Raw genomic sequence first — 25,696 nt, forward strand, 5'->3', positions numbered from 1 at the left:
AGGCCTAGTCACCTGGCCTTACTTACGGCATCTAGGCCTAGTCACCTGGCCTTACTTACGGCATCTAGGCCTAGCACCTGGCCTTACTTACGACATCTAGGCCTAGTCACCTGGCCTTACTTACGGCATCTAGGCCTAGGCACCTGGCCTTACCTACGGCATCTAGGCCTAGTCACCTGGCCTTACTTACGGCATCTAGGCCTATTCACCTGGCCTTACTTACGACATCTAGGCCTAGTCACCTGGCCTTACTTACGACATCTAGGCCTAGTCACCTGGCCTTACGGCATCTAGGCCTAGTCACCAGGCCTTACGGCATCTAGGCCTAGTCACCTGGCCTTACTTACGGCATCTAGGCCTAGTCACCTGGCCTTACGGCATCTAGGCCTAGTCACCCGGCCTTACTTACGGCATCTAGGCCTTGTCACCTGGCCTTACTTACGGCATCTAGGCCTAGTCAACTGGCCTTACGGCATCTAGGCCTAGTGACCTGGCCTTACTTACGGCATCTAGGCCTAGTGACCTGGCCTTACTTACGGCATCTAGGCCTAGTCACATGGCCTTACGGCATCTAGGCCTAGTCACCCGTCCTTACGGCATCTAGGCCTAGTCACCTGGCCTTACTTACGGCATCTAGGCCTAGTCACATGGCCTTACTAACGGCATCTAGGCCTAGTCACCCGGCCTTACGGCATCTAGGCCTAGTTACCTGGCCTTACTTACGGCATCTAGGCCTAGTCACCTGGCCTTACTTACGGCATCTAGGCCTAGTCACCAGGCCTTACGGCATCTAGGCCTAGTTACCTGGCCTTACTTACGGCATCTAGACCTAGTCACCTGGCCTTACTTACGGCATCTAGGCCTAGTCACCTGGCCTTACAGCATCTAGGCCTAGTCACCTGGCCTTACTTACGGCATCTTGGCCTAGTCACCCGGCCTTACGGCATCTAGGCCTAGTCACCTGGCCTTACTTACGGCATCTAGGCCTAGTCACCTGGCCTTACTTACGGCATCTAGGCCTAGTCACCTGGCCTTACTGCATCTAGGCCTAGTTACCTGGCCTTACTTACGGCATCTAGGCCTAGTCACCCGGCCTTACTTACGGCATCTAGGCCTAGTCACCTGGCCTTACGGCATCTAGACCTAGTCACCTGGCCTTACGGCATCTAGGCCTAGTCACCTGGCCTTACGGCATCTAGGCCTAGTCACCTGGCCTTACTTAACGGCATCTAGGCCTAGTCACCTGGCCTTACTTACAGCATCTAGGCCTAGGCACCTGGCCTTACTTACGACATCTAGGCCTAGTAACCTGGCCTTACTTACGACATCTAGGCCTACTCACCTGGCCTTACTTACGGCATCTAGGCCTAGTCACCTGGCCTTACCTACGGCATCTAGGCCTAGTCACCTGGCCTTACTTACGGCATCTAGGCCTATCCACCTGGCCTTACTTACGACATCTAGGCCTAGTCACCAGGCCTTACGGCATCTAGGCCTAGTTACCTGGCCTTACTTACGGCATCTAGGCCTAGTCCCTGGCCTTACTTACGGCATCTAGGCCTAGTCACCTGGCCTTACAGCATCTAGGCCTAGTCACCTGGCCTTACTTACGGCATCTTGGCCTAGTCACCCGGCCTTACAGCATCTAGGCCTAGTCACCTGGCCTTACTTACGGCATCTTGGCCTAGTCACCCGGCCTTACGGCATCTAGGCCTAGTCACCTGGCCTTACTTACGGCATCTAGGCCTAGTCACCTGGCCTTACTTACGACATCTAGGCCTAGTCACCCGGCCTTACTTACGACATCTAGGCCTAGTCACCCGGCCTTACTTACGGAATCTAGGCCTAGTCACCTGGCCTTACTTACGGCATCTAGGCCTTGTCACCTGGCCTTACAGCATCTAGGCCTAGTCACCTGGCCTTACTTACGGCATCTTGGCCTAGTCACCCGGCCTTACGGCATCTAGGCCTAGTCACCTGGCCTTACATACGGCATCTTGGCCTAGTCACCCGGCCTTACGGCATCTAGGCCTAGTTACCTGGCCTTACTTACGGCATCTAGGCCTAGTCACCTGGCCTTACTTACGACATCTAGGCCTAGTCACCCGGCCTTACTTACGACATCTAGGCCTAGTCACCCGGCCTTACTTACGGCATCTAGGCCTAGTCACCCGGCCTTACTTACGGCATCTAGGCCTAGTCACCTGGCCTTACTCATGGCATCTAGGCCTAGTCACCTGGCTATACAGCATCTAGGCCTAGTCACCTGGCCTTACTTACGGCATCTTGGCCTAGTCACCCGGCCTTACAGCATCTATGCCTAGTCACCTGGCCTTACTTACGGCATCTTGGCCGAGTCACCTGGCCTTACGGCATCTAGGCCTAGTTACCTGGCCTTACTTACGGCATCTAGGCCTAGTCACCTGGCCTTACTTACGACATCTAGGCCTAGTCACCCGGCCTTACTTACGACATCTAGGCCTAGTTACCTGGCCTTACTTACGGCATCTAGGCCTAGTCACCTGGCCTTACTTACGGCATCTAGGCCTTGTCACCTGGCCTTACAGCATCTAGGCCTAGTCACCTGGCCTTACTTACGGCATCTTGGCCTAGTCACCCGGCCTTACGGCATCTAGGCCTAGTCACCTGGCCTTACATACGGCATCTAGGCCTAGTCACCCGGCCTTACGGCATCTAGGCCTAGTCACCTGGCCTTACTTACGGCATCTAGGCCTAGTCACCTGGCCTTACTTACAGCATCTAGGCCTAGTAACCTGGCCTTACTTACGACATCTAGGCCTAGTCACCTGGCATTACTTACAGCATCTAGGCCTAGTCACCTGGCCTTACCTACGGCATCTAGGCCTAGTCACCTGGCCTTACTTACGGCATCTAGGCCTATTCACCTGGCCTTACTTACGACATCTAGGCCTAGTCTTCCTGGCCTTACGGCATCTAGGCCTAGTCACCTGGCCTTACGGCATCTAGGCCTAGTCACCAGGCCTTACGGCATCTAGGCCTAGTTACCTGGCCTTACTTACGGCATCTAGGCCTAGTCACCTGGCCTTACTTATGGCATCTAGGCCTAGTCACCTGGCCTTACAGCATCTAGGCCTAGTCACCTGGCCTTACTTACGGCATCTTGGCCTAGTCACCCGGCCTTACAGCATCTAGGCCTAGTCACCTGGCCTTACTTACGGCATCTTGGCCTAGTCACCCGGCCTTACGGCATCTAGGCCTAGTTACCTGGCCTTACTTACGGCATCTAGGCCTAGTCACCTGGCCTTACTTACGACATCTAGGCCTAGTCACCCGGCCTTACTTACGACATCTAGGCCTAGTCACCCGGCCTTACTTACGGCATCTAGGCCTAGTCACCCGGCCTTACTTACGGCATCTAGGCCTAGTCACCTGGCCTTACTCATGGCATCTAGGCCTAGTCACCTGGCCTTACAGCATCTAGGCCTAGTCACCTGGCCTTACTTACGGCATCTTGGCCTAGTCACCCGGCCTTACAGCATCTAGGCCTAGTCACCTGGCCTTACTTACGGCACCCGGCCTTACGGCATCTAGGCCTAGTTACCTGGCCTTACTTACGGCATCTAGGCCTAGTCACCTGGCCTTACTTACGGCATCTAGGCCTAGTCACCTGGCATTACGGCATCTAGGCCTAGTCGCCTGGCCTTACGGCATCTAGGCCTTGTCACCTGGCCTTACTTACGGCATCTAGGCCTAGTCACCTGGCCTTACTTACGACATCTAGGCCTAGTCACCTGGCCTTACTTACGGCATCTAGGCCTAGGCACCTGGCCTTACCTACGGCATCTAGGCCTAGTCACCTGGCCTTACTTACGGCATCTAGGCCTATTCACCTGGCCTTACTTACGACATCTAGGCCTAGTCACCTGGCCTTACTTACGACATCTAGGCCTAGTCACCAGGCCTTACGGCATCTAGGCCTAGTCACCTGGCCTTACTTACGGCATCTAGGCCTAGTTACCTGGCCTTACTTACGGCATCTAGGCCTAGTCACCTGGCCTTACTTATGGCATCTAGGCCTAGTCACCTGGCCTTACAGCATCTAGGCCTAGTCACCTGGCCTTACTTACGGCATCTTGGCCTAGTCACCCGGCCTTACAGCATCTAGGCCTAGTCACCTGGCCTTACTTACGGCATCTTGGCCTAGTCACCCGGCCTTACGGCATCTAGGCCTAGTTACCTGGCCTTACTTACGGCATCTAGGCCTAGTTACCTGGCCTTACTTACGACATCTAGGCCTAGTCACCCGGCCTTACTTACGACATCTAGGCCTAGTCACCCGGCCTTACTTACGGCATCTAGGCCTAGTCACCCGGCCTTACTTACGGCATCTAGGCCTAGTCACCTGGCCTTACTCATGGCATCTAGGCCTAGTCACCTGGCCTTACAGCATCTAGGCCTAGTCACCTGGCCTTACTTACGGCATCTTGGCCTAGTCACCCGGCCTTACAGCATCTAGGCCTAGTCACCTGGCCTTACTTACGGCACCCGGCCTTACGGCATCTAGGCCTAGTTACCTGGCCTTACTTACGGCATCTAGGCCTAGTCACCTGGCCTTACTTACGGCATCTAGGCCTAGTCACCTGGCATTACGGCATCTAGGCCTAGTCGCCTGGCCTTACGGCATCTAGGCCTAGTCACCTGGCCTTACTTACGGCATCTAGGCCTAGTCACCTGGCCTTACTTACGGCATCTAGGCCTAGCACCTGGCCTTACTTACGACATCTAGGCCTAGTCACCTGGCCTTACTTACGGCATCTAGGCCTAGGCACCTGGCCTTACCTACGGCATCTAGGCCTAGTCACCTGGCCTTACTTACGGCATCTAGGCCTATTCACCTGGCCTTACTTACGACATCTAGGCCTAGTCACCTGGCCTTACTTACGACATCTAGGCCTAGTCACCTGGCCTTACGGCATCTAGGCCTAGTCACCAGGCCTTACGGCATCTAGGCCTAGTCACCTGGCCTTACTTACGGCATCTAGGCCTAGTCACCTGGCCTTACGGCATCTAGGCCTAGTCACCCGGCCTTACTTACGGCATCTAGGCCTTGTCACCTGGCCTTACTTACGGCATCTAGGCCTAGTGACCTGGCCTTACTTACGACATCTAGGCCTAGTCACCTGGCCTTACTTACGGCATCTAGGCCTAGTCACCTGGCCTTACCTACGGCATCTAGGCCTAGTCACCTGGCCTTACTTACGGCATCTAGGCCTATTCACCTGGCCTTACTTACGACATCTAGGCCTAGTCACCTGGCCTTACGGCATCTAGGCCTAGTCACCTGTCCTTACGGCATCTAGGCCTAGTCACCAGGCCTTACGGCATCTAGGCCTAGTTACCTGGCCTTACTTACAGCATCTAGGCCTAGAGACCTGGCCTTACTTACGGCATCTAGGCCTAGTCACCTGGCCTTACAGCATCTAGGCCTAGTCACCTGGCCTTACTTACGGCATCTTGGCCTAGTCACCCGGCCTTACAGCATCTAGGCCTAGTCACCTGGCCTTACTTACGGCATCTTGGCCTAGTCACCCGGCCTTACGGCATCTAGGCCTAGTTACCTGGCCTTACTTACGGCATCTAGGCCTAGTCACCTGGCCTTACTTACGGCATCTAGGCCTTGTCACCTGGCCTTACAGCATCTAGGCCTAGTCACCTGGCCTTACTTACGGCATCTTGGCCTAGTCACCCGGCCTTACGGCATCTAGGCCTAGTCACCTGGCCTTACATACGGCATCTAGGCCTAGTCACCCGGCCTTACGGCATCTAGGCCTAGTCACCTGGCCTTACTTACGGCATCTAGGCCTAGTCACCTGGCCTTACTTACAGCATCTAGGCCTAGTAACCTGGCCTTACTTACGACATCTAGGCCTAGTCACCTGGCATTACTTACAGCATCTAGGCCTAGTCACCTGGCCTTACCTACGGCATCTAGGCCTAGTCACCTGGCCTTACTTACGGCATCTAGGCCTATTCACCTGGCCTTACTTACGACATCTAGGCCTAGTCTTCCTGGCCTTACGGCATCTAGGCCTAGTCACCTGGCCTTACGGCATCTAGGCCTAGTCACCAGGCCTTACGGCATCTAGGCCTAGTTACCTGGCCTTACTTACGGCATCTAGGCCTAGTCACCTGGCCTTACTTATGGCATCTAGGCCTAGTCACCTGGCCTTACAGCATCTAGGCCTAGTCACCTGGCCTTACTTACGGCATCTTGGCCTAGTCACCCGGCCTTACAGCATCTAGGCCTAGTCACCTGGCCTTACTTACGGCATCTTGGCCTAGTCACCCGGCCTTACGGCATCTAGGCCTAGTTACCTGGCCTTACTTACGGCATCTAGGCCTAGTCACCTGGCCTTACTTACGACATCTAGGCCTAGTCACCCGGCCTTACTTACGACATCTAGGCCTAGTCACCCGGCCTTACTTACGGCATCTAGGCCTAGTCACCCGGCCTTACTTACGGCATCTAGGCCTAGTCACCTGGCCTTACTCATGGCATCTAGGCCTAGTCACCTGGCCTTACAGCATCTAGGCCTAGTCACCTGGCCTTACTTACGGCATCTTGGCCTAGTCACCCGGCCTTACAGCATCTAGGCCTAGTCACCTGGCCTTACTTACGGCACCCGGCCTTACGGCATCTAGGCCTAGTTACCTGGCCTTACTTACGGCATCTAGGCCTAGTCACCTGGCCTTACTTACGGCATCTAGGCCTAGTCACCTGGCATTACGGCATCTAGGCCTAGTCGCCTGGCCTTACGGCATCTAGGCCTTGTCACCTGGCCTTACTTACGGCATCTAGGCCTAGTCACCTGGCCTTACTTACGACATCTAGGCCTAGTCACCTGGCCTTACTTACGGCATCTAGGCCTAGGCACCTGGCCTTACCTACGGCATCTAGGCCTAGTCACCTGGCCTTACTTACGGCATCTAGGCCTATTCACCTGGCCTTACTTACGACATCTAGGCCTAGTCACCTGGCCTTACTTACGACATCTAGGCCTAGTCACCAGGCCTTACGGCATCTAGGCCTAGTCACCTGGCCTTACTTACGGCATCTAGGCCTAGTTACCTGGCCTTACTTACGGCATCTAGGCCTAGTCACCTGGCCTTACTTATGGCATCTAGGCCTAGTCACCTGGCCTTACAGCATCTAGGCCTAGTCACCTGGCCTTACTTACGGCATCTTGGCCTAGTCACCCGGCCTTACAGCATCTAGGCCTAGTCACCTGGCCTTACTTACGGCATCTTGGCCTAGTCACCCGGCCTTACGGCATCTAGGCCTAGTTACCTGGCCTTACTTACGGCATCTAGGCCTAGTTACCTGGCCTTACTTACGACATCTAGGCCTAGTCACCCGGCCTTACTTACGACATCTAGGCCTAGTCACCCGGCCTTACTTACGGCATCTAGGCCTAGTCACCCGGCCTTACTTACGGCATCTAGGCCTAGTCACCTGGCCTTACTCATGGCATCTAGGCCTAGTCACCTGGCCTTACAGCATCTAGGCCTAGTCACCTGGCCTTACTTACGGCATCTTGGCCTAGTCACCCGGCCTTACAGCATCTAGGCCTAGTCACCTGGCCTTACTTACGGCACCCGGCCTTACGGCATCTAGGCCTAGTTACCTGGCCTTACTTACGGCATCTAGGCCTAGTCACCTGGCCTTACTTACGGCATCTAGGCCTAGTCACCTGGCATTACGGCATCTAGGCCTAGTCGCCTGGCCTTACGGCATCTAGGCCTAGTCACCTGGCCTTACTTACGGCATCTAGGCCTAGTCACCTGGCCTTACTTACGGCATCTAGGCCTAGCACCTGGCCTTACTTACGACATCTAGGCCTAGTCACCTGGCCTTACTTACGGCATCTAGGCCTAGGCACCTGGCCTTACCTACGGCATCTAGGCCTAGTCACCTGGCCTTACTTACGGCATCTAGGCCTATTCACCTGGCCTTACTTACGACATCTAGGCCTAGTCACCTGGCCTTACTTACGACATCTAGGCCTAGTCACCTGGCCTTACGGCATCTAGGCCTAGTCACCAGGCCTTACGGCATCTAGGCCTAGTCACCTGGCCTTACTTACGGCATCTAGGCCTAGTCACCTGGCCTTACGGCATCTAGGCCTAGTCACCCGGCCTTACTTACGGCATCTAGGCCTTGTCACCTGGCCTTACTTACGGCATCTAGGCCTAGTGACCTGGCCTTACTTACGACATCTAGGCCTAGTCACCTGGCCTTACTTACGGCATCTAGGCCTAGTCACCTGGCCTTACCTACGGCATCTAGGCCTAGTCACCTGGCCTTACTTACGGCATCTAGGCCTATTCACCTGGCCTTACTTACGACATCTAGGCCTAGTCACCTGGCCTTACGGCATCTAGGCCTAGTCACCTGTCCTTACGGCATCTAGGCCTAGTCACCAGGCCTTACGGCATCTAGGCCTAGTTACCTGGCCTTACTTACAGCATCTAGGCCTAGAGACCTGGCCTTACTTACGGCATCTAGGCCTAGTCACCTGGCCTTACAGCATCTAGGCCTAGTCACCTGGCCTTACTTACGGCATCTTGGCCTAGTCACCCGGCCTTACAGCATCTAGGCCTAGTCACCTGGCCTTACTTACGGCATCTTGGCCTAGTCACCCGGCCTTACGGCATCTAGGCCTAGTTACCTGGCCTTACTTACGGCATCTAGGCCTAGTCACCTGGCCTTACTTACGGCATCTAGGCCTTGTCACCTGGCCTTACGGCATCTAGGCCTAGTCACCTGGCCTTACGGCATCTAGGCCTAGTCACCAGGCCTTACGGCATCTAGGCCTAGTCATCTGGCCTTACTTACGGCATCTAGGCCTAGTCACCTGGCCTTACTTACGGCATCTAGGCCTAGTCACCTGGCCTTACTTACGGCATCTAGGCCTAGTCACCTGGCCTTACTTACGGCATCTAGGCCTAGTCACCTGGCCTTACTTACGGCATCTAGGCCTAGTAACCTGGCCTGACGGCATCTAGGCCTAGTCACCTGGCCTTACGGCATCTAGGCCTATTTCACCTGGCCTTACTTACGACATGACTTGACTAGGCCTAATAACGAGACAGGCCGAACTAAGTAGAAGTTAATGTAACATCTATTTAAATCACTGGTTCTAGGACACACAAAGCCTAGCTACAAACACATGGAACCAACTGAAAACTAAATTGCATTATTGCAGTAGGCCTAAACTAGCCCAGGTGTCTAGTTGTATAACATTTAACCAACCACAGACCCGTTGCTGTGCCTGTTTGACAACACTTTTCCCAAGACCAAAGATAAATCCCGTAGACGGTTCCAATGGAAAGTGCATCGTTTGCCCAGGGAAACAATTGCATCCAGGGAAACAAACATGGATTCCATGTTGTATCTCGTTTATAATGCACACCTGTCTGTGTTTCACAGCTAATCAGCCTGGCAATTGTGCAAGAAGCTGGTGCAGATGGGAAGTATGCTAACATGCTAACATTGACATCCATCTATTAGATTGAAGGGGGTGAGACATCTTCTTCTTTATCTTCTTCTTCTTCTTCAAGATTTTATTGGCAGATTACATCCAAAAAGGTGTATTGCCGCCACCTACTGGTGGTAGGGTAAAAACTGAGATACTTTAATAAACATGCTCATATTATTCTCAAAAAACAAAGTCAAATGTACTCCTTTAATTGGTCTAAAGTACTCAGATCCCTACACAGGCTCTGGGGTCTGATCCCTACAGGCTCTGGGGTCTGATCCATACAGGCTCTGGGGCCTGATCCCTACAGATTCTGGGGTCTGATCCCTACAGGCTCTGGGGTCTGATCCCTAGAGGCTCTGGGGTCTGATCCATACAGGCTCTGGGGTCTGATCCCTACAGGCTCTGGGGTCTGATACCAACACAGGCTTTGGGGCCTGATCCCTACAGGCTCTGGGGTCTGATACCAACACAGGCTCTGGGATCTGATACCAACACAGGCTCTGGGGCCTGATCTATACAGGCTCTGGGGTCTGATCCCTACAGGCTCTGGGGTCTGATCCCTACAGATTCTGGGGTCTGATCCCTACAGGCTCTGGGGTCTGATCCATACAGGCTCTGGGGCCTGATCCCTACAGGCTCTGGGGCCTGATCCCTACAGGCTCTGGGGCCTGATCCCTACAGGCTCTGGGGTCTGATACCAACACAGGCTCTGGGATCTGATACCAACACAGGCTCTGGGGCCTGATCCATACATAATCTGGGGTCAGATCCCTACAGGCTCTGGGGTCTGATCCATACAGGCTCTGGGGTCTGATCCCTACAGGCTCTGGGGCCTGATCCCTACAGGCTCTGGGGCCTGATCCCTACAGGCTCTGGGGCCTGATCCCTACAGGCTCTGGGGTCTGATACCAACACAGGCTCTGGGATCTGATACCAACACAGGCTCTGGGGCCTGATCCATACAGAATCTGGGGTCAGATCCCTACAGGCTCTGGGGTCTGATCCCTACAGGCTCTGGGGTCAGATCCCTACAGGCTCTGGGGTCTGATCCCTACAGGCTCTGGGGTCTGATCCCTACAGACTCTGGGGCCTGATCCATACGTGCTCTGGAGATACAAGAGCCCCCTGTGTTGCTTTAACAATGATTTCCAGTTTCTTCTATTGTTTGCTAGTTTGTCCAGAAAACCATGCGCAATAAACACAACAAAATCAACCTTATTCACTATTAGTGTTTCAGGACGTCTCAACTGACTGATATCCACAGACTGCTGGACATCCACTACCATAGCTTCGTCATCTCTGCTCGCTGCTTCGTCAAGTTTCACTGCCTCTGCATAGGCGACCTTCTCAGCAGCCCTGATCCTTCCTGCTTTGACCTGCTTCACCCAAACAGGGCACTAAAGAAAACTCTGGAACGTGATTCCCATCACAATTGCAACACTGTGTATCTTCAGACAGTTCAACAATGACATTCCGTTTGCAAACACATGACACTTGGCTAAACTTTTTTACATTGATGACATTGAAGTGGCTTTTGTACATACGCTACAATTACATATCTCATACACTACATGACCAACAGTATGTGGACACCTGCTCATCGAACATATCATTCCAAAATCAGGGGCATTAATATGGAGTTGGTCGCCCTCTTTGCTGCTATAACAGCCTCCACTCTTCTGGGAAGGCTTTCCACTAGATGTTGGAACATTGCTGCTATAACAGCCTCCACTCTTCTGGGAAGGCTTTCCACTAGATGTTGGAACATTGCTGCTATAACAGCCTCCACTCTTCTGGGAAGGCTTTCCACTAGATGTTGGAACATTGCTGCTATAACAGCCTCCACTCTTCTGGGAAGGCTTTCCACTAGATGTTGGAACATTGCTGCTATAACAGCCTCCACTCTTCTGGGAAGGCTTTCCACTAGATGTTGGAACATTGCTGCTGTAACAGCCTCCACTCTTCTGGGAAGGCTTTCCACTAGATGTTGGAACATTGCTGCTATAACAGCCTCCACTCTTCTGGGAAGGCTTTCCACTAGATGTTGGAACATTGCTGCTATAACAGCCTCCACTCTTCTGGGAAGGCTTTCCACTAGATGTTGGAACATTGCTGCTATAACAGCCTCCACTCTTCTGGGAAGGATTTCCACTAGATGTTGGAACATTGCTGCTATAATAGCCTCCACTCTTCTGGGAAGGCTTTCCACTAGATGTTGGAACATTGCTGCTATAACAGCCTCCACTCTTCTGGGAAGGCTTTCCACTAGATGTTGGAACATTTCTGTGGGAACTAAGTAACGTTTACTTCTGCTTTCTTTAAACTACTAACCATAACTCTAGTTACATTCCTGGAACTCTTTTGTTAACAATGTTTATATGACAAGAATTCTTGCCAGAACTTTTCTTTGATGGCTAGGGGTAGACTGCCCTGCCATTCAGACTGTTCCGGAGATTATTCTGATCCAATATGGCAACATGTCTATCTAACATAGTCCTTCAGATGCACAACTTGTTGTCTGAGTCTTTTGAGGGTCGAGGCTGTAGTTGAATGGCCTCGTCAGGTACTGTCACTTGTCTAGGCAGTGTGTCAGGCTCTGCCCTGTCAGTGTCTCTGTCACTTGTAGTCGAATTGTCCTGACTGTGGTTGCATCCAAAGTTTCACAAAAGAAACATGTTGCATGGCCCTCTTGATATTCCATTCCAGGACAACAGAGTTCCCCCTTCCTGTCCACGACGGTGTATGGGTACTTGACAACTTGTTCTGCTTTGGTTTCTGTAGCAAAACCATGTCACCTTGTTGGATTGGTGCTTTCCGTTGCTTTCCTAGATCTGGCGGAGTTCTGACAGCCCTTCTCCTTCCTTTCAGCATCAGCAAGCCGAACGGCGTTGTCGTATGGTTCAGCTCCTGGCTGCATGTCGGCTGACAACTCTGGCAGATTGGTTCTGATTTGGCGGCTGAACAACAGTTCAGCCGGAATCCGCCCTGTGACTGAGTGTGGCGTACTGTAGGTCGTGACAAACGTTTGTAGTTCTCTGCGCCAATCCTTCCCTTCTGACTGAGCGACGCGAATTGCTTTGACAAGCGTTCCTGTTCTGTCCCGTTCTGAGGCCAGTATGGAGTGATGCGGTGGTGTCCGATCCTGTTTTCCTCCAGTTTGCAGTGAGACGAGCGTCTTTATCCGTCTCAATAGACTCAGGACACCCACGGTGCGGACGTCACCATTAGGCTTTTGATTATATTGGCGGTGGTGATGCGGTTTAGGATCCTCACATCAAACCCCATCTTGAGTAGTAGTCTGTTGTTACGAGGGGGTGTTCTCCTGTTGGAAACGGTACACACACGTCAATGGCTAGGATCTGCCGTGGTTAAGTTGGTAGCTCTGTTACGATTGTGGGGACCTGCTTTGATGGTGTGCCTTTGATTTGACATGCTGGACAGGACGCTGTGTATTTTGGCTATGTAGTAGATGTGGTTGTCCCCGTAGTGTAGAGATGCTGTTTCTCTACACAGTAGATGTAGTCGTCCCCGTAGTGTAGAGATGCTGTTTCTCTACACAGTAGATGTAGTCGTCCCCGTAGTGTAGAGATGCTGTTTCTCTACACAGTAGATGTAGTCGTCCCCGTAGTGTAGAGATGCTGTTTCTCTACGTAGATGTAGTCATCCCCGTAGTGTAGAGATGCTGTTTCTCTACACAGTAGATGTAGTCGTCCCGTAGTGTAGAGATGCTGTTTCTCTACGTAGATGTAGTCATCCCCGTAGTGTAGAGATGCTGTTTCTCTACACAGTAGATGTAGTCGTCCCCGTAGTGTAGAGATGCTGTTTCTCTACGTAGATGTAGTCATCCCCGTAGTGTAGAGATGCTGTTTCTCTACACAGTAGATGTAGTCGTCCCCGTAGTGTAGAGATGCTGTTTCTCTACGTAGATGTAGTCGTCCCCGTAGTGTAGAGATGCTGTTTCTCTACACAGTAGATGTAGTCGTCCCCGTAGTGTAGAGATGCTGTTTCTCTACACAGTAGATGTAGTCGTCCCCGTAGTGTAGAGATGCTGTTTCTCTACACAGTAGATGTAGTCGTCCCCGTAGTGTTGAGATGCTGTTTCTCTACGTAGATGTAGTCATCCCCGTAGTGTAGAGATGCTGTTTCTCTACACAGTAGATGTAGTCGTCCCCGTAGTGTAGAGATGCTGTTTCTCTACACAGTAGATGTAGTCGTCCCCGTAGTGTAGAGATGCTGTTTCTCTACACAGTAGATGTAGTCGTCCCCGTAGTGTAGAGATGCTGTTTCTCTACACAGTAGATGTAGTCGTCCCCGTAGTGTAGAGATGCTGTTTCTCTACACAGTAGATGTAGTCGTCCCCGTAGTGTAGAGATGCTGTTTCTCTACACAGTAGATGTAGTCGTCCCCGTAGTGTAGAGATGCTGTTTCTCTACACAGTAGATGTAGTCATCCCCGTAGTGTAGAGATGCTGTTTCTCTACGTAGATGTAGTCGTCCCTGTAGTGTAGAGATGCTGTTTCTCTACACAGTAGATGTAGTCGTCCCCGTAGTGTAGAGATGCTGTTTCTCTACACAGTAGATGTAGTCGTCCCCGTAGTGTAGAGATGCTGTTTCTCTACACAGTAGATGTAGTCGTCCCCGTAGTGTAGAGATGCTGTTTCTCTACACAGTAGATGTAGTCATCCCCGTAGTGTAGAGATGCTGTTTCTCTACACAGTAGATGTGGTCGTTTTTCTTAAAACTGCATTGTTGGTTAAGGGCTTGTAAGTAAACATTTCACTGTAAGGTCTACACCTGTTGTATTAGGCCATGTGACAAATAACATTTGATTTGATTTTGAATTTAAAAGTAATCCTCGAAGTAATCATCTAGTTTCTCAAAAGTAATCTGTAATCTGATTACAATATTTTTGCTGATAAAGTAACGGATTACAGTTAACGTTTTTTTTTGTAATCCATTACATGTAAATGTGACTGGGGCCTTGTAGAGACTTACAGTAGAGAGGCTATATACAGTAGAGACATACAGTAGAGAGGCTACATACAGTAGAGACTTACAGTAGAGAGGCTACATACAGTAGAGAGGCTACATACAGAAGAGACTTACAGTAGCGAGGCTATATACAGTAGAGACTTACAGTAGCGAGGCTATATACAGTAGAGCCTTACAGTAGAGAGGCTACATACAGTAGAGAGGCTACATACAGTAGAGACTTACAGTAGAGAGGCTACATACAGTAGAGACTTACAGTAGAGAGGCTATATACAGTAGAGACTTACAGTAGAGAGGCTACATACAGTAGAGAGGCTACATACAGAAGAGACTTACAGTAGCGAGGCTATATACAGTAGAGACTTACAGTAGCGAGGCTATATACAGTAGAGCCTTACAGTAGCGAGGCTACATACAGTAGAGAGGCTACATACAGTAAAGAGGCTACATACAGTAGAGAGGCTATATACAGTAGAGAGGCTACATACAGTAGAGAGGCTATATACAGTAGAGAGACTATATACAGTAGAGAGGCTATATACAGTAGAGAGGCTATATACAGTAGAGAGGCTACATACAGTAGCGAGGCTATATACAGTAGCGAGGCTATATACAGTAGTGAGGCTATATACAGTAGCGAGTCTACATACAGTAGCGAGGCTACATACAGTAGAGAGGCTATATACAGTAGAGAGGCTGTAGAGAGGCTACATACAGTAGAGAGGCTATATACAGTAGAGAGGCTACATACAGTAGAGAGGCTACATACAGTAGAGAGGCTACATACAGTAGAGAGGCTATATACAGTAGAGAGGCTATATACAGTAGAGAGGCTACATACAGTAGAGAGGCTATATACAGACACCGGTTAGTCAGGCTGATTGAGGTAGTATGTACATGTAGATATGGTTAAAGTGACTATGCATATATGATGAACAGAGAGTAGCAGCAGCGTAAAAAGAGGGGTTGGCGGGTGGCGGGTGGCGGGACACAATGCAGATAGCCCGGTTAGCCAATGTGCGGGGGCACTGGTTGGTCGGCCCAATTGAGGTAGTATTTACATGAATGTATAGTTAAAGTGACTATGCATATATGATAAACAGACACCGCCTGGTGTAGAGGTCCTGGATGGCAGGCAGCTTAGCCCCAGTGATGTACTGGGCCGTACGCACTACCCTCTGTAGTGCCTTGCGGTCGAAGGCCAAGCACTTGCCATACCAGGCAGTGATGCAACCAGTCAGGATGCTCTCGATGTTGCAGCTGTAGAACCTTTCGAGGATCTCAGGACCCATGCCAAATCTTTTTTGTTTCCTGAGGGGGAATAGGCTTTGTCGTGCCCTCTTCACGACGGTCTTGGTGTGTTTGGACCATTCTAGTTTGATGTTGATGTGGACACCAAGGAACTTGAAGCTCTCAACCTGCTCCACTACAGCCCCGTCGATGAGAATGGGGGCGTGCACGGTCCTCCTTTTCCTGTACAGTTGTAGCCAAAAATATTGGCACCCTTGCACTTTTTTCAAGTAACTCACAATTTTTCCCCAAAATAGGTTGAAATTTAACAAAGTATTTGGTCTCCACAATTCTTTATTTCACTGTTAATATTACAGAACCTTTGTTTTTGAATCAGAACTTAATATATCCTTTTAAATCAGAAAATAAACAGAAATGGCATTGACAAAATGATTGACACCCTAGACTTAATATTTGGTAGAACAGCCTTTGGTCAAAAATAACTACAATCAAGCACTTCCTATAACCATCGATGAGCTTCCTGCACCACTGTACTGGCAGTTTGGCCCACTCCTCTTGTGCAAACTGCTCCAGTTCTCCCAGATTTGAAGGGTACCTTCTCCAAACTGCTGTTTTCAGATCTCTCCACAAGTTTTCAATGGGATTTAGATCTGGACTAATTGCTGGCCACTTCCGATCTGTCCGGCGTTTTGTCTTGAACCTATCCTGGGTGCTTTTTGAAGTCTGTTTTGGGGTCATTGTGCCGCTGGAAGACCCATGACCTTCGACGGAGAGCCAGCATTCAACCCCAGGTAGCAAAGCAACCCCAAAAACATCACTGAACCTCCTCTATGTTTGACTGTAGGGAAGGTGTTCTTTACTTTGAAAGCTTACATTTTGTTTTTCTGTAAACATAGAGATGGTGTGCTTTAAAAAAAAAAAAAAGCTCAAATTTCACGGGCCTTAAACTTCTTGATAACGTTACGTACGGTGGAAACGGGAACATCAAGGTCTCTGGAGATGGACTTGTAGCCTTGAGATTGTCCATGCTTGGCTACGATCTTTTTTCTGACCTCCACAGATAATTCTCTGGTATATATTTATTTTGTCCATGCTCATTGTGGTACAACACAGTGACACAAAACAGTCCTTTTCTCTGGATTTTTATACTGCAGACACCAACTCTGTAGGAAGTGGCCTATCTGCTGCAGCAGCTCCATGTCTGAATATGCTTGTCAACAGCAGCCAGTGTTTGTTTATTTTTTTATAATGTATTTTACCTGTAGCCCAATCTGACTACTGTTACCGACAATCCTTTCTAACAACTGATCGGCAATTGCATAATTTTTTTGATAATTTCCAATGTAATTAACTAAACATGTCCATTAATAATTGCATGATAACACAAGGCTACAACAACAATAAACTGAAGTAATAGGCGATTCATTACATTGGTTTCCCAGCTCCAGGTAGGCTACACAAGAGGCACAAATGGAATGAATACGATGGCATATACTGCTTATACAGAAACCCAGCCTAAAACCCCATACAGCAAGCAATGCAGATGTAGAAGTAGAAGCACAGTGGCTAGGAACAACTCCCTAGAAAGGCAGGAACCTAGGAAGAAACTAGAGAGGAACCAGGCTATGAGGGGTGGCCAGTCCTCTTCTGGCTGTACTGGGTAGACCAGAGGAACCAGGCTCTGAGTGGTGGCCAGTCCTCTTCTGGCTGTACTGGGTAGACCAGAGGAACCAGGCTCTGAGTGGTGGCCAGTCCTCTTCTGGCTGTACTGGGTAGAGAGGAACCAGGCTATGAGGGGTGGCCAGTCCTCTTCTGGCTGTGCCAGGTGGAGATTATAACAGAACATGGCCAAGATGTTCAAACATTCATAGATGACCAGCAGGGTCAAATAATAATAATCACAGTGGTTGTAGAGGGTGCAACAGGTCAGCACCCCAGGAGTAAATGTCAGTTGGCTTTTCATAGCCGATCATTCAGAGTTAGAGACAGCAGGTGCGGTAGAGAGTCGAAAACAGCAGGTCCGGGACAAGGTAGCACGTCCGGTGAACAGATCAGGGTTCCATAGCAGCAGGCAGAACAGTTGAAACTGGAGCAGCAGCACGACCAGCTTGACTGGGGACAGCAAGGAGAAAGAGAGAGAGAATTTGAGGGAGAATGCTTAAATTCACACAGGACACCGGATAAGACAGGAGAAATACTCCAGATATAACAGACTGACCCTAGTCCCCTGAGACATAAACTATTGCAGCATAAATAATGGAGGCTGAAACAGGAGAGGTCCGGAGACACTGTGGCCCCGTCCGATGATACCCCCAGACAGGGCCAACCAGGCAGGATATAACCCCACCCACTTTGCCAAAGCACAGCCCCCACACCACTAGAGGGATATCTTCAACCACCAACTTACTATCCTGAGACAAGGCTGAGTATAGCCCACAAAGATCTCCCCCACGGCACGAACCCGAGCGGGGCGCCAAACCTGGACAGGAAGATCACGTCAGTGACTCAACCCACTCAAGTGACGCACCCCTCCTAGGGACGGCATGGAAGAGCATCAGTAAGCCAGTGACTCAGCCCCCAAAGAAGCCACCCTTTGCATTGATGACAGCTTTGCGCACTCTTGGCGTTCTCTCAACCAGCTCCACGAGGTAGTCACCTGGAATGCATTTCAATTAACAGGTGTGCCTGTGGAATTTCTTTCCTCCTCAATGCGTTCCAGCCAATAAGTTGTGTTGTGACAAGGTAGAGGTGGTATACAGAAGATAGCCCAATTTGGTAAAAGACCAAGTATTAATTCAATCCAATTGTTGGATGTCCCACCCAGAGAGCGTATGGAACATTAAAAAAAATGAATTAAAAAAAATGAAATTTAATATATATATATTTATTTGTTTCTTTTTTAAATTTTTGAGTATTATTATATATATATTTTTTAAATGTTCCATACTCTCTCCGGGTGGGACATCCAACAATTGGATTGAATTAATACTTTGCTTGTCTCGTGTGGCTCAGTTGGTAGAGTATGGTGTTTGCAACGCCAGGGTTGTGGGTTGGATTCCCACGGGGGGCCAGTACGGAAAAAAAAAAAAAAATGTATGAAATGTATGCATTCACTACTTTAAGTCGCTCTGGATAAGAGCGTCTACTAAATTACTAAAATGTCAAATGTAAATAGTAGATCAATTGGAGACATCGTTGTCCACAAGAGGGTGGTATAACCCCAGCCGTTCTTCTGTCTGAAAAACTACAGCCTGCCCCTTTAAACAAACTCTAAACAGGAAGCACTTTAGCTAGCGCTTAGCGGCTGAACACACAAGCAAGAGCAATAACGTTACATACGTGAAATGGCGTTTGTTTTTATTTTGGGAACAGTTCAGTGAGGTACATATCCACTTAAGAAGAAAATACAGTAAATACAGTCTTGGGAGAATCCCATCAAAACTATCTAACTAATGTTAAAAGCAAGTTTCCCCCCTTGTTAACGTTATTGAAGAGCTAGTATGCTAACGTTAGCCATTTTCTTTGTTAATTGGCTGGCTGGCTGGCTAGCAAGCTGAAATGTGTACCAGGCTACATGTAAATGTCCTCTTTCTTTGTAAGCCTGTGTGTCTAGCTAACTATTGATGTAACTAGGTATTTAGCTAACTAACGAGCTGATTACTAGCGATGCAAACAGACACCCTGTGTGCAGGTGAGGTGTACACAGTTACGTTACTACGCAACAGGACACCGGCTAGCAAGTGAACTTACCTACCTAGCTAGCTAGCTAGCTAACTAAACTCATTCAATATCTTTTGACTTTTTTGATTTAATGCTGCAGAAACCTGACAACCAACTTATTTTCTAGCCAAGATGCTTGTAATAGTATAAAAGAGCGGTGTGTCTTGATGCTGTGGTAAGCTAGGCTGGTGATGTTAGCTAGCTATTTCACTTGACTTGCTAATTAGCTTAACGTTAGCTAAAGTGACGTTATTCCCCCGTTTTTATTTTTTTATCTTACTTAGATAATGTCTCTAGTCTGTACCATTCTGATTTGTTAATTTGTGGAAGTTGAATTGAATGTTTCTGAATGCTGACCACAACAATAATATCTGCAGTACATCTCTTTTCTGACCGGGGTCGAATGAACATCCATGGTCTGTGGGGAAGGAGCAGCCGTTGAGGTGCCAACGCCACGTTTGCGAGTTACCGGCCAAATCCTCATTATCATTGACGTCCTACTGTGGAACTAATTGTCTCTATTTTCTATTTGAGACGAGTCTGATAGAAGAACAAGAACATCCACAGACAAACCGGTATGTTATATGGTACCCTAAACAACTTCATAAAACAAAGCTGAAGTTGATAGCTAATATAAATGGTCAGATATACAATACCAGTCAAATGTTTTGGACACCTACTCATTCCAGGGTTTTTCTTTTTTACTATTTTCTACATTGTAGAGTAATAGTGAAGACATCAAAACTATGAAATAACACAAATGGAATCATGTAGTAACCAAAAAAGTGTTAAACAAATCAAAATATATTTGAGATTATTCAAAGAAGCCACCCTTTGCCTTGATGACAGCTTTGCACACTCTTGGCGTTCTCTCAACCAGCTTCACGAGGTAGTCACCTGGAATGCATTTCAATTAACAGGTGTGCCTGTGGAATTTCTTTCCTCCTCAATGCGTTCCAGCCAATAAGTTGTGTTGTGACAACGTAGAGGTGGTATACAGAAGATAGCCCAATTTGGTAAAAGACCAAGTCAATTTTATGGCAAGAACATCTCAAATAAGAAAAGAGAAACGACAGTCCATCATTACTTTAAGACATGAAGGTCAGTCAACCCTGAAAATGTATTTGAACGTTTCTACAAGTGCAGTGGCAAAAACCATTAAGTTACCATTATGAAACTGGCTCTCATGAGGACCGCCACAGGAAAGGAAGACCTAGAGTTACCTCTGCTGCAGAGGATAAGTTCATTAGAGTTACCAGCCTCAGATTGCAGCCCAAATAAATGATTCACAGAGTTCAAGTAACAGACACATCTCAACATCAACTGTTCAGAGGAGATTGCGTGAATCAGGCCTTCATGATCAAACTGCTGCAAAGAAACCGCTACTAAAGGACACCAATAAGAAGACCACACTTGGGCCAAGAAACATGAGCAATGGACCTTAGACCTGTGGAAATCTGTCCTTTGGTCCAAATTTGAGATTTTTGGTTACGCATGTGTGGTTCCCACCGTGAAGCATGGAGGAGGTGGTGTGGTGTGGGGGTGCTTTGCTGGTGACACTGTCAGTGATTTATTTAGAATTCAAGGGACATTTAACCAGCATGGCTACCACAGCATTCTGCAGTGATAGGCCATCCCATCTGGTTTGCACTTAGTGGAACTATCATTTGTTTTTCAACAGGACAATGACCCAAAACACCTCCAGGCTGTGTAACAGCTATTTAACCAAGAAGGGGAGTTATGGAGTGCTGCATCAGATGACCTGGCCTCCACAATCACCCGACCTCAACCCATGAGATGGTTTGGGATGAGTTGACCTGCAGAGTGAAGGAAAAGCAGCCAACAAGTGCTCAGCATATGTGGGAACTCTTTCAAGACGGTTGGAAAAGAATTCCAGGTGAACCTGGTTGAGAGAATGCCAAGAGTGCAAAGCTGTCAAGGCAAAGGGTGGCAACTTTGAAGAATCTAGAATATATTTAGATGTAACACTTTTTTGGGTGATAACATGATTCCATGTCTGTTATTTCACAGTTTTGATGTCATCACTATTATTCTACAATGTAGAAAATTGTATAAAAAAAAATAAAAACCCTGGAATGAGTATATACAGTTGAAGTCGGAAGTTTACATACACTTAGGTTGGAGTCATTAACTCGTTTTTCAACCACTTCACAAATTTCTTGTTAACAAGTCGGTTAGGACATCTACTTTGTGCATGACACAAGTCATTTTTCCAACAATTGTTTACAGATTATTTCACTTAGAATTCACTGTATCACAATTCCAGTGGGTCAGAAGTTTACATACACTAAGTTGACTGTGCCTTTAAACAGCTTGGAAAATTCCAGAAAATAATGTCATGGCTTTAGAAGCTTCTGATAGGCTAATTTACATCATTTGAGTCAATTGGAGGTGTACTTGTGGATGTATTTCAAGGCCTACCTTCAAACTCAGTGCCTCTTTGCTTGACATGGGGGGGGAGAAAAAAAAAATCAGCCAAGACCTCAGGAAAAAATTGTAGACCTCCACAAGTCTGGTTCATCCTTGGGAGCAATTTCCAAACGCCTGAAAGTACCACGTTCATCTGTACAAACAATAGTACGCAAGTATAAACACCATGGGACCACACAGCCGTCATACCGCTCAGGAGGAGACGCGTTCTGTCTCCTAGAGATGAACATACTTTGGTGCGAAAAGTGCAAATAAATCCCAGAACAACAGCAAAGAACCTTGTGAAGATGCTGGAGGAAACGGGTACAAAAGTATCTATATCCACAGTAAAACAAGTCCTATATCAACATGACCTGAAAGGCCGCTCAGCAAGGAAGAAGCCACTGCTCCAAAACCACCATAAAAAGCCAGACTACGGTTTGCAACTGCACATGGGGGCAAGGATCGTACGTTTTGGAGAAATGTCCTCTGGTCTGATGAAACAAAAATATAACTGTTTGGCCATAATGACCATCGTTATGTTTGGAGAAAAAAGGGGGAAACTGCAAGCCGAAGAACACCATCCCAACCGTGAAGCACGGGGGTGGCAGCATCATGTTGTGGGGGTGCTTTGCTGCAGGAGGGACTGGTGCACTTCACAAAATAGATGGCATCATGAGGAGGAAAATGATGTGGATATATTGAAGCAACATCTCAAGACATCAGTCAGGAAGTTAAAGCTTGGTCGCAAATGGGTCTTCCAAATGGACAATGACCCCAAACATACTTCCAAAGTTGTGGCAAAATGGCTTAAGGACAACAAACTCAATGTATTGGAGTGGCCATCACAAGGCCCTGACCTCAATCCTATGGAACATTTCTGGGCCAAACTGAAAAAGCGTTTGTGAGCAAGGAGTTCTACAAACCTGACTCAGTTACACCAGCTCTGTCAGGAGTAATGGGCCAAAATTCACCTGACTTATTGTGGGAAGCTTGTGGAAGGCTACCTGAAACGTTTGACCCAAGTTAAACATTTTAAAGGCAATGCTACCAAATACTAAGTGAGTGTATGTAAACTTCTAACCCACTGGGAATGTGATGAAAGAAATAAAAGCTGAGATAAATCATTCTCTTTACTATTATTCTGACGTTTCACATTCTTAAAATAAAGTGGTGATCCTAACTGACCTAAGACAGGGAATTTTTACTAGGATTAAATGTTAGGAATTGTGTGAAACTGAGTTTAAATGTATTTGGCTAAGGTATATGTAAACTTCCGACTTCAATTGTACATGTATCAAGCCTTTCAGTGTAGAAGTGCTGATCTAGGATCAGGTCCCCACCTGTCCATGTAATCTGATTCATTATAATCTAGGATCAGGTCCCCCCCTGTCCATGTAATCTGATTCATTATAATCTAGGATCAGGCCCCCCCCCCGTCCATGTAATCTGATTCATTATAATCTAGGATCAGGCCCCCCCCTGTCCATGTAATCTGATTCATTATAATCTAGGATCAGGTCCCCCCCCCCTGTCCATGTAATCTGATTCATTATAATCTAGGATCAGGTCCCCCCCTGTCCATGTAATCTGATTCATTATAATCTAGGATCAGGTCCCCCCCTGTCCATGTAATCTAATTCATTATAATCTAGGATCAGCTCCCCCCTCTCCATGTAATCTGATTCATTATAATCTAGGATCAGGTCCCCCCTCCGTCCATGTAATCTGATTCATTATAATCTAGGATCAGGTCCCTCTGTCCATGTAATCTGATTCATTATAATCTAGGATCAGGTCCACCTGTCCATGTAATCTGATTCATTATAATCTAGGATCAGGCCCCCCCTGTCCATGTAATCTGATTCATTATAATCTAGGATCAGGCCCCCCCCCGTCCATGTAATCTGATTCATTATAATCTAGGATCAGGTCCCCCCCTGTCCATGTAATCTGATTCATTATAATCTAGGATCAGGTCCCCCTGTCCATGTAATCTGATTCATTATAATCTAGGATCAGGTCCCCCCCTGTCCATGTAATCTGATTCATTATAATCTAGGATCAGGTCCACCTGTCCATGTAATCTAATTCATTATAATCTAGGATCAGGTCACCCCCCCTGTCCATGTAATCTGATTCATTATAATCTAGGATCAGGTCCCCCCCTGTCCATGTAATCTGATTCATTATAATCTAGGATCAGGTCCACCTGTCCATGTAATCTGATTCATTATAATCTAGGATCAGGTCCCCCCTGTCCATGTAATCTGATTCATTATAATCTAGGATCAGGTCCACCTGTCCATGTAATCTGATTCATTATAATCTAGGATCAGGTCCACCTGTCCATGTAATCTGATTCATTATAATCTAGGATCAGGTCCCCCCCTCCGTCCATGTAATCTGATTCATTATAATCTAGGATCAGGTCCCCCCCTCCGTCCATGTAATCTGATTCATTATAATCTAGGATCAGGTCCCCCCCCCCCTCTGTCCATGTAATCTGATTCATTATGATCTAAAATATAAAACTGATCTTAGCCCAGAACTCCTACTCTGAGATGCTGTGATATCAAATGGCTATTGGTGAAGAAGGTAAAGGCTTCATTCATTTAGCTAGCGGAATGAGATATCTAATACTAGAGATGTCTGTCTCTGTGATTTCTAGTGTTCGCATCCAGGCGGTTGCCATGCACCTGTAATCCGCTTCCTGTCAGCCACCCAGGCCCAGCCACCCAGGCCCAGCCACCCAGGCCCAGCCACCCAGGCCCAGCCACTGCGCTCCGGTCCAGTGGGTCCCCATGGAGCCCAGTAATGACGTGGCGTTGGATATCATTATCACCAACGTGGTGGCCGTATTCAGGACACGCTGTCATCTCAACCTGCGCACCATCGCTCTGGAGGGGGTCAACGTAATCTATAAACCTGAATATGGGGTAAGGACAGATACATAAATGGGTGGACTGGCGGCCATTTTGAGTGTACACATAAGAGCTAAGTAAAATAAGACTACAGGATTCTAATATCCCGTAACTCTTTGCAGCAATGGAACCAGCTTTGCTTGTTAGCGACGGCGCTAGCGCTTGTCATGAATTTGTTTATTTTCAAACACTTCCGCATGGAATTATTAGTGTCTTAACCTGCATTTTTTTTTTTTTTAAACATAGCTTATGAGTAAAGCAGGAAGTAAAATCAGAAAGTGTACCCCTTCAATCTTTTTCTGTAATTTGTTGAATCAACTCAACTGACTTTACAATAAATGCAATCCATTGCACGAGCCACATCATTTGAATGAAAATTCTACATTACCATGGAAATTATTGCACCACAATACCAGCCAGCCATTGTGAGTGTACCCATGAGTTAACCAGTCAAATTGCTATGGGTTATAGGTTCCAAGCCTGTTCTATTTCTATGGTGAGGACACCACCTGTCTGTGACCTGTAATGTTTTTTCACCTTTCAACTCAGTTGGCCAGAGAATTGGCTTTTCCAGTATTCCTCTCCAAGGTTTCTAGAGTTTTGTGATCTCAAGGGAACCCGGGGCGTTTTTGCTTTGAGGGAACCCGGGGCGTTTTTGCTTTGAGGGAACCCGGGGCGTTTTTGCTTTGAGGGAACCCGGGGCGTTTTTGTTTTGAGGGAACCCGGGGCGTTTTTGCTTTGAGGGAACCCGGGGCGTTTTTGCTTTGAGGGAACCCGGGGCGTTTTTGTTTTGAGGGAACCCGGGGCGTTTTTGCTTTGAGGGAACCCGGGCGTTTTTGTTTTGAGGGAACCCGGG

At 48.2% G+C, this 25,696-nt stretch overlaps 1 protein-coding gene across 5 annotated transcripts in view; it reads left to right on the forward strand.

Annotated features, from left to right (window-relative positions):
- Positions 1-19,034: 19,034 nt before the first annotated feature.
- Positions 19,035-25,696, forward strand: part of tbpl1 (TBP-like 1) — a 21,461-nt gene continuing 14,799 nt past the window's right edge. The window contains exons 1-3 of one of the 5 annotated variants that reach the window (XM_045721196.1): positions 19,035-19,147; positions 19,864-20,061; positions 24,588-24,855. In XM_045721196.1, the coding sequence (XP_045577152.1) occupies positions 24,721-24,855 (135 nt within the window). In that variant the 5' untranslated portion in view covers positions 19,035-19,147; positions 19,864-20,061; positions 24,588-24,720. Of the gene's footprint in view, positions 19,176-19,473; positions 19,662-19,863; positions 20,062-24,587; positions 24,856-25,696 lie in introns of those variants that run through there. The other 4 variants (XM_045721199.1, XM_045721200.1, XM_045721197.1 and 1 more) reach the window with 4 other exon arrangements.

This window comes from Salmo salar, chromosome ssa06 (assembly GCF_905237065.1).
Source record: "Salmo salar chromosome ssa06, Ssal_v3.1, whole genome shotgun sequence".
NCBI classification, from domain to species: domain Eukaryota; kingdom Metazoa; phylum Chordata; class Actinopteri; order Salmoniformes; family Salmonidae; genus Salmo; species Salmo salar.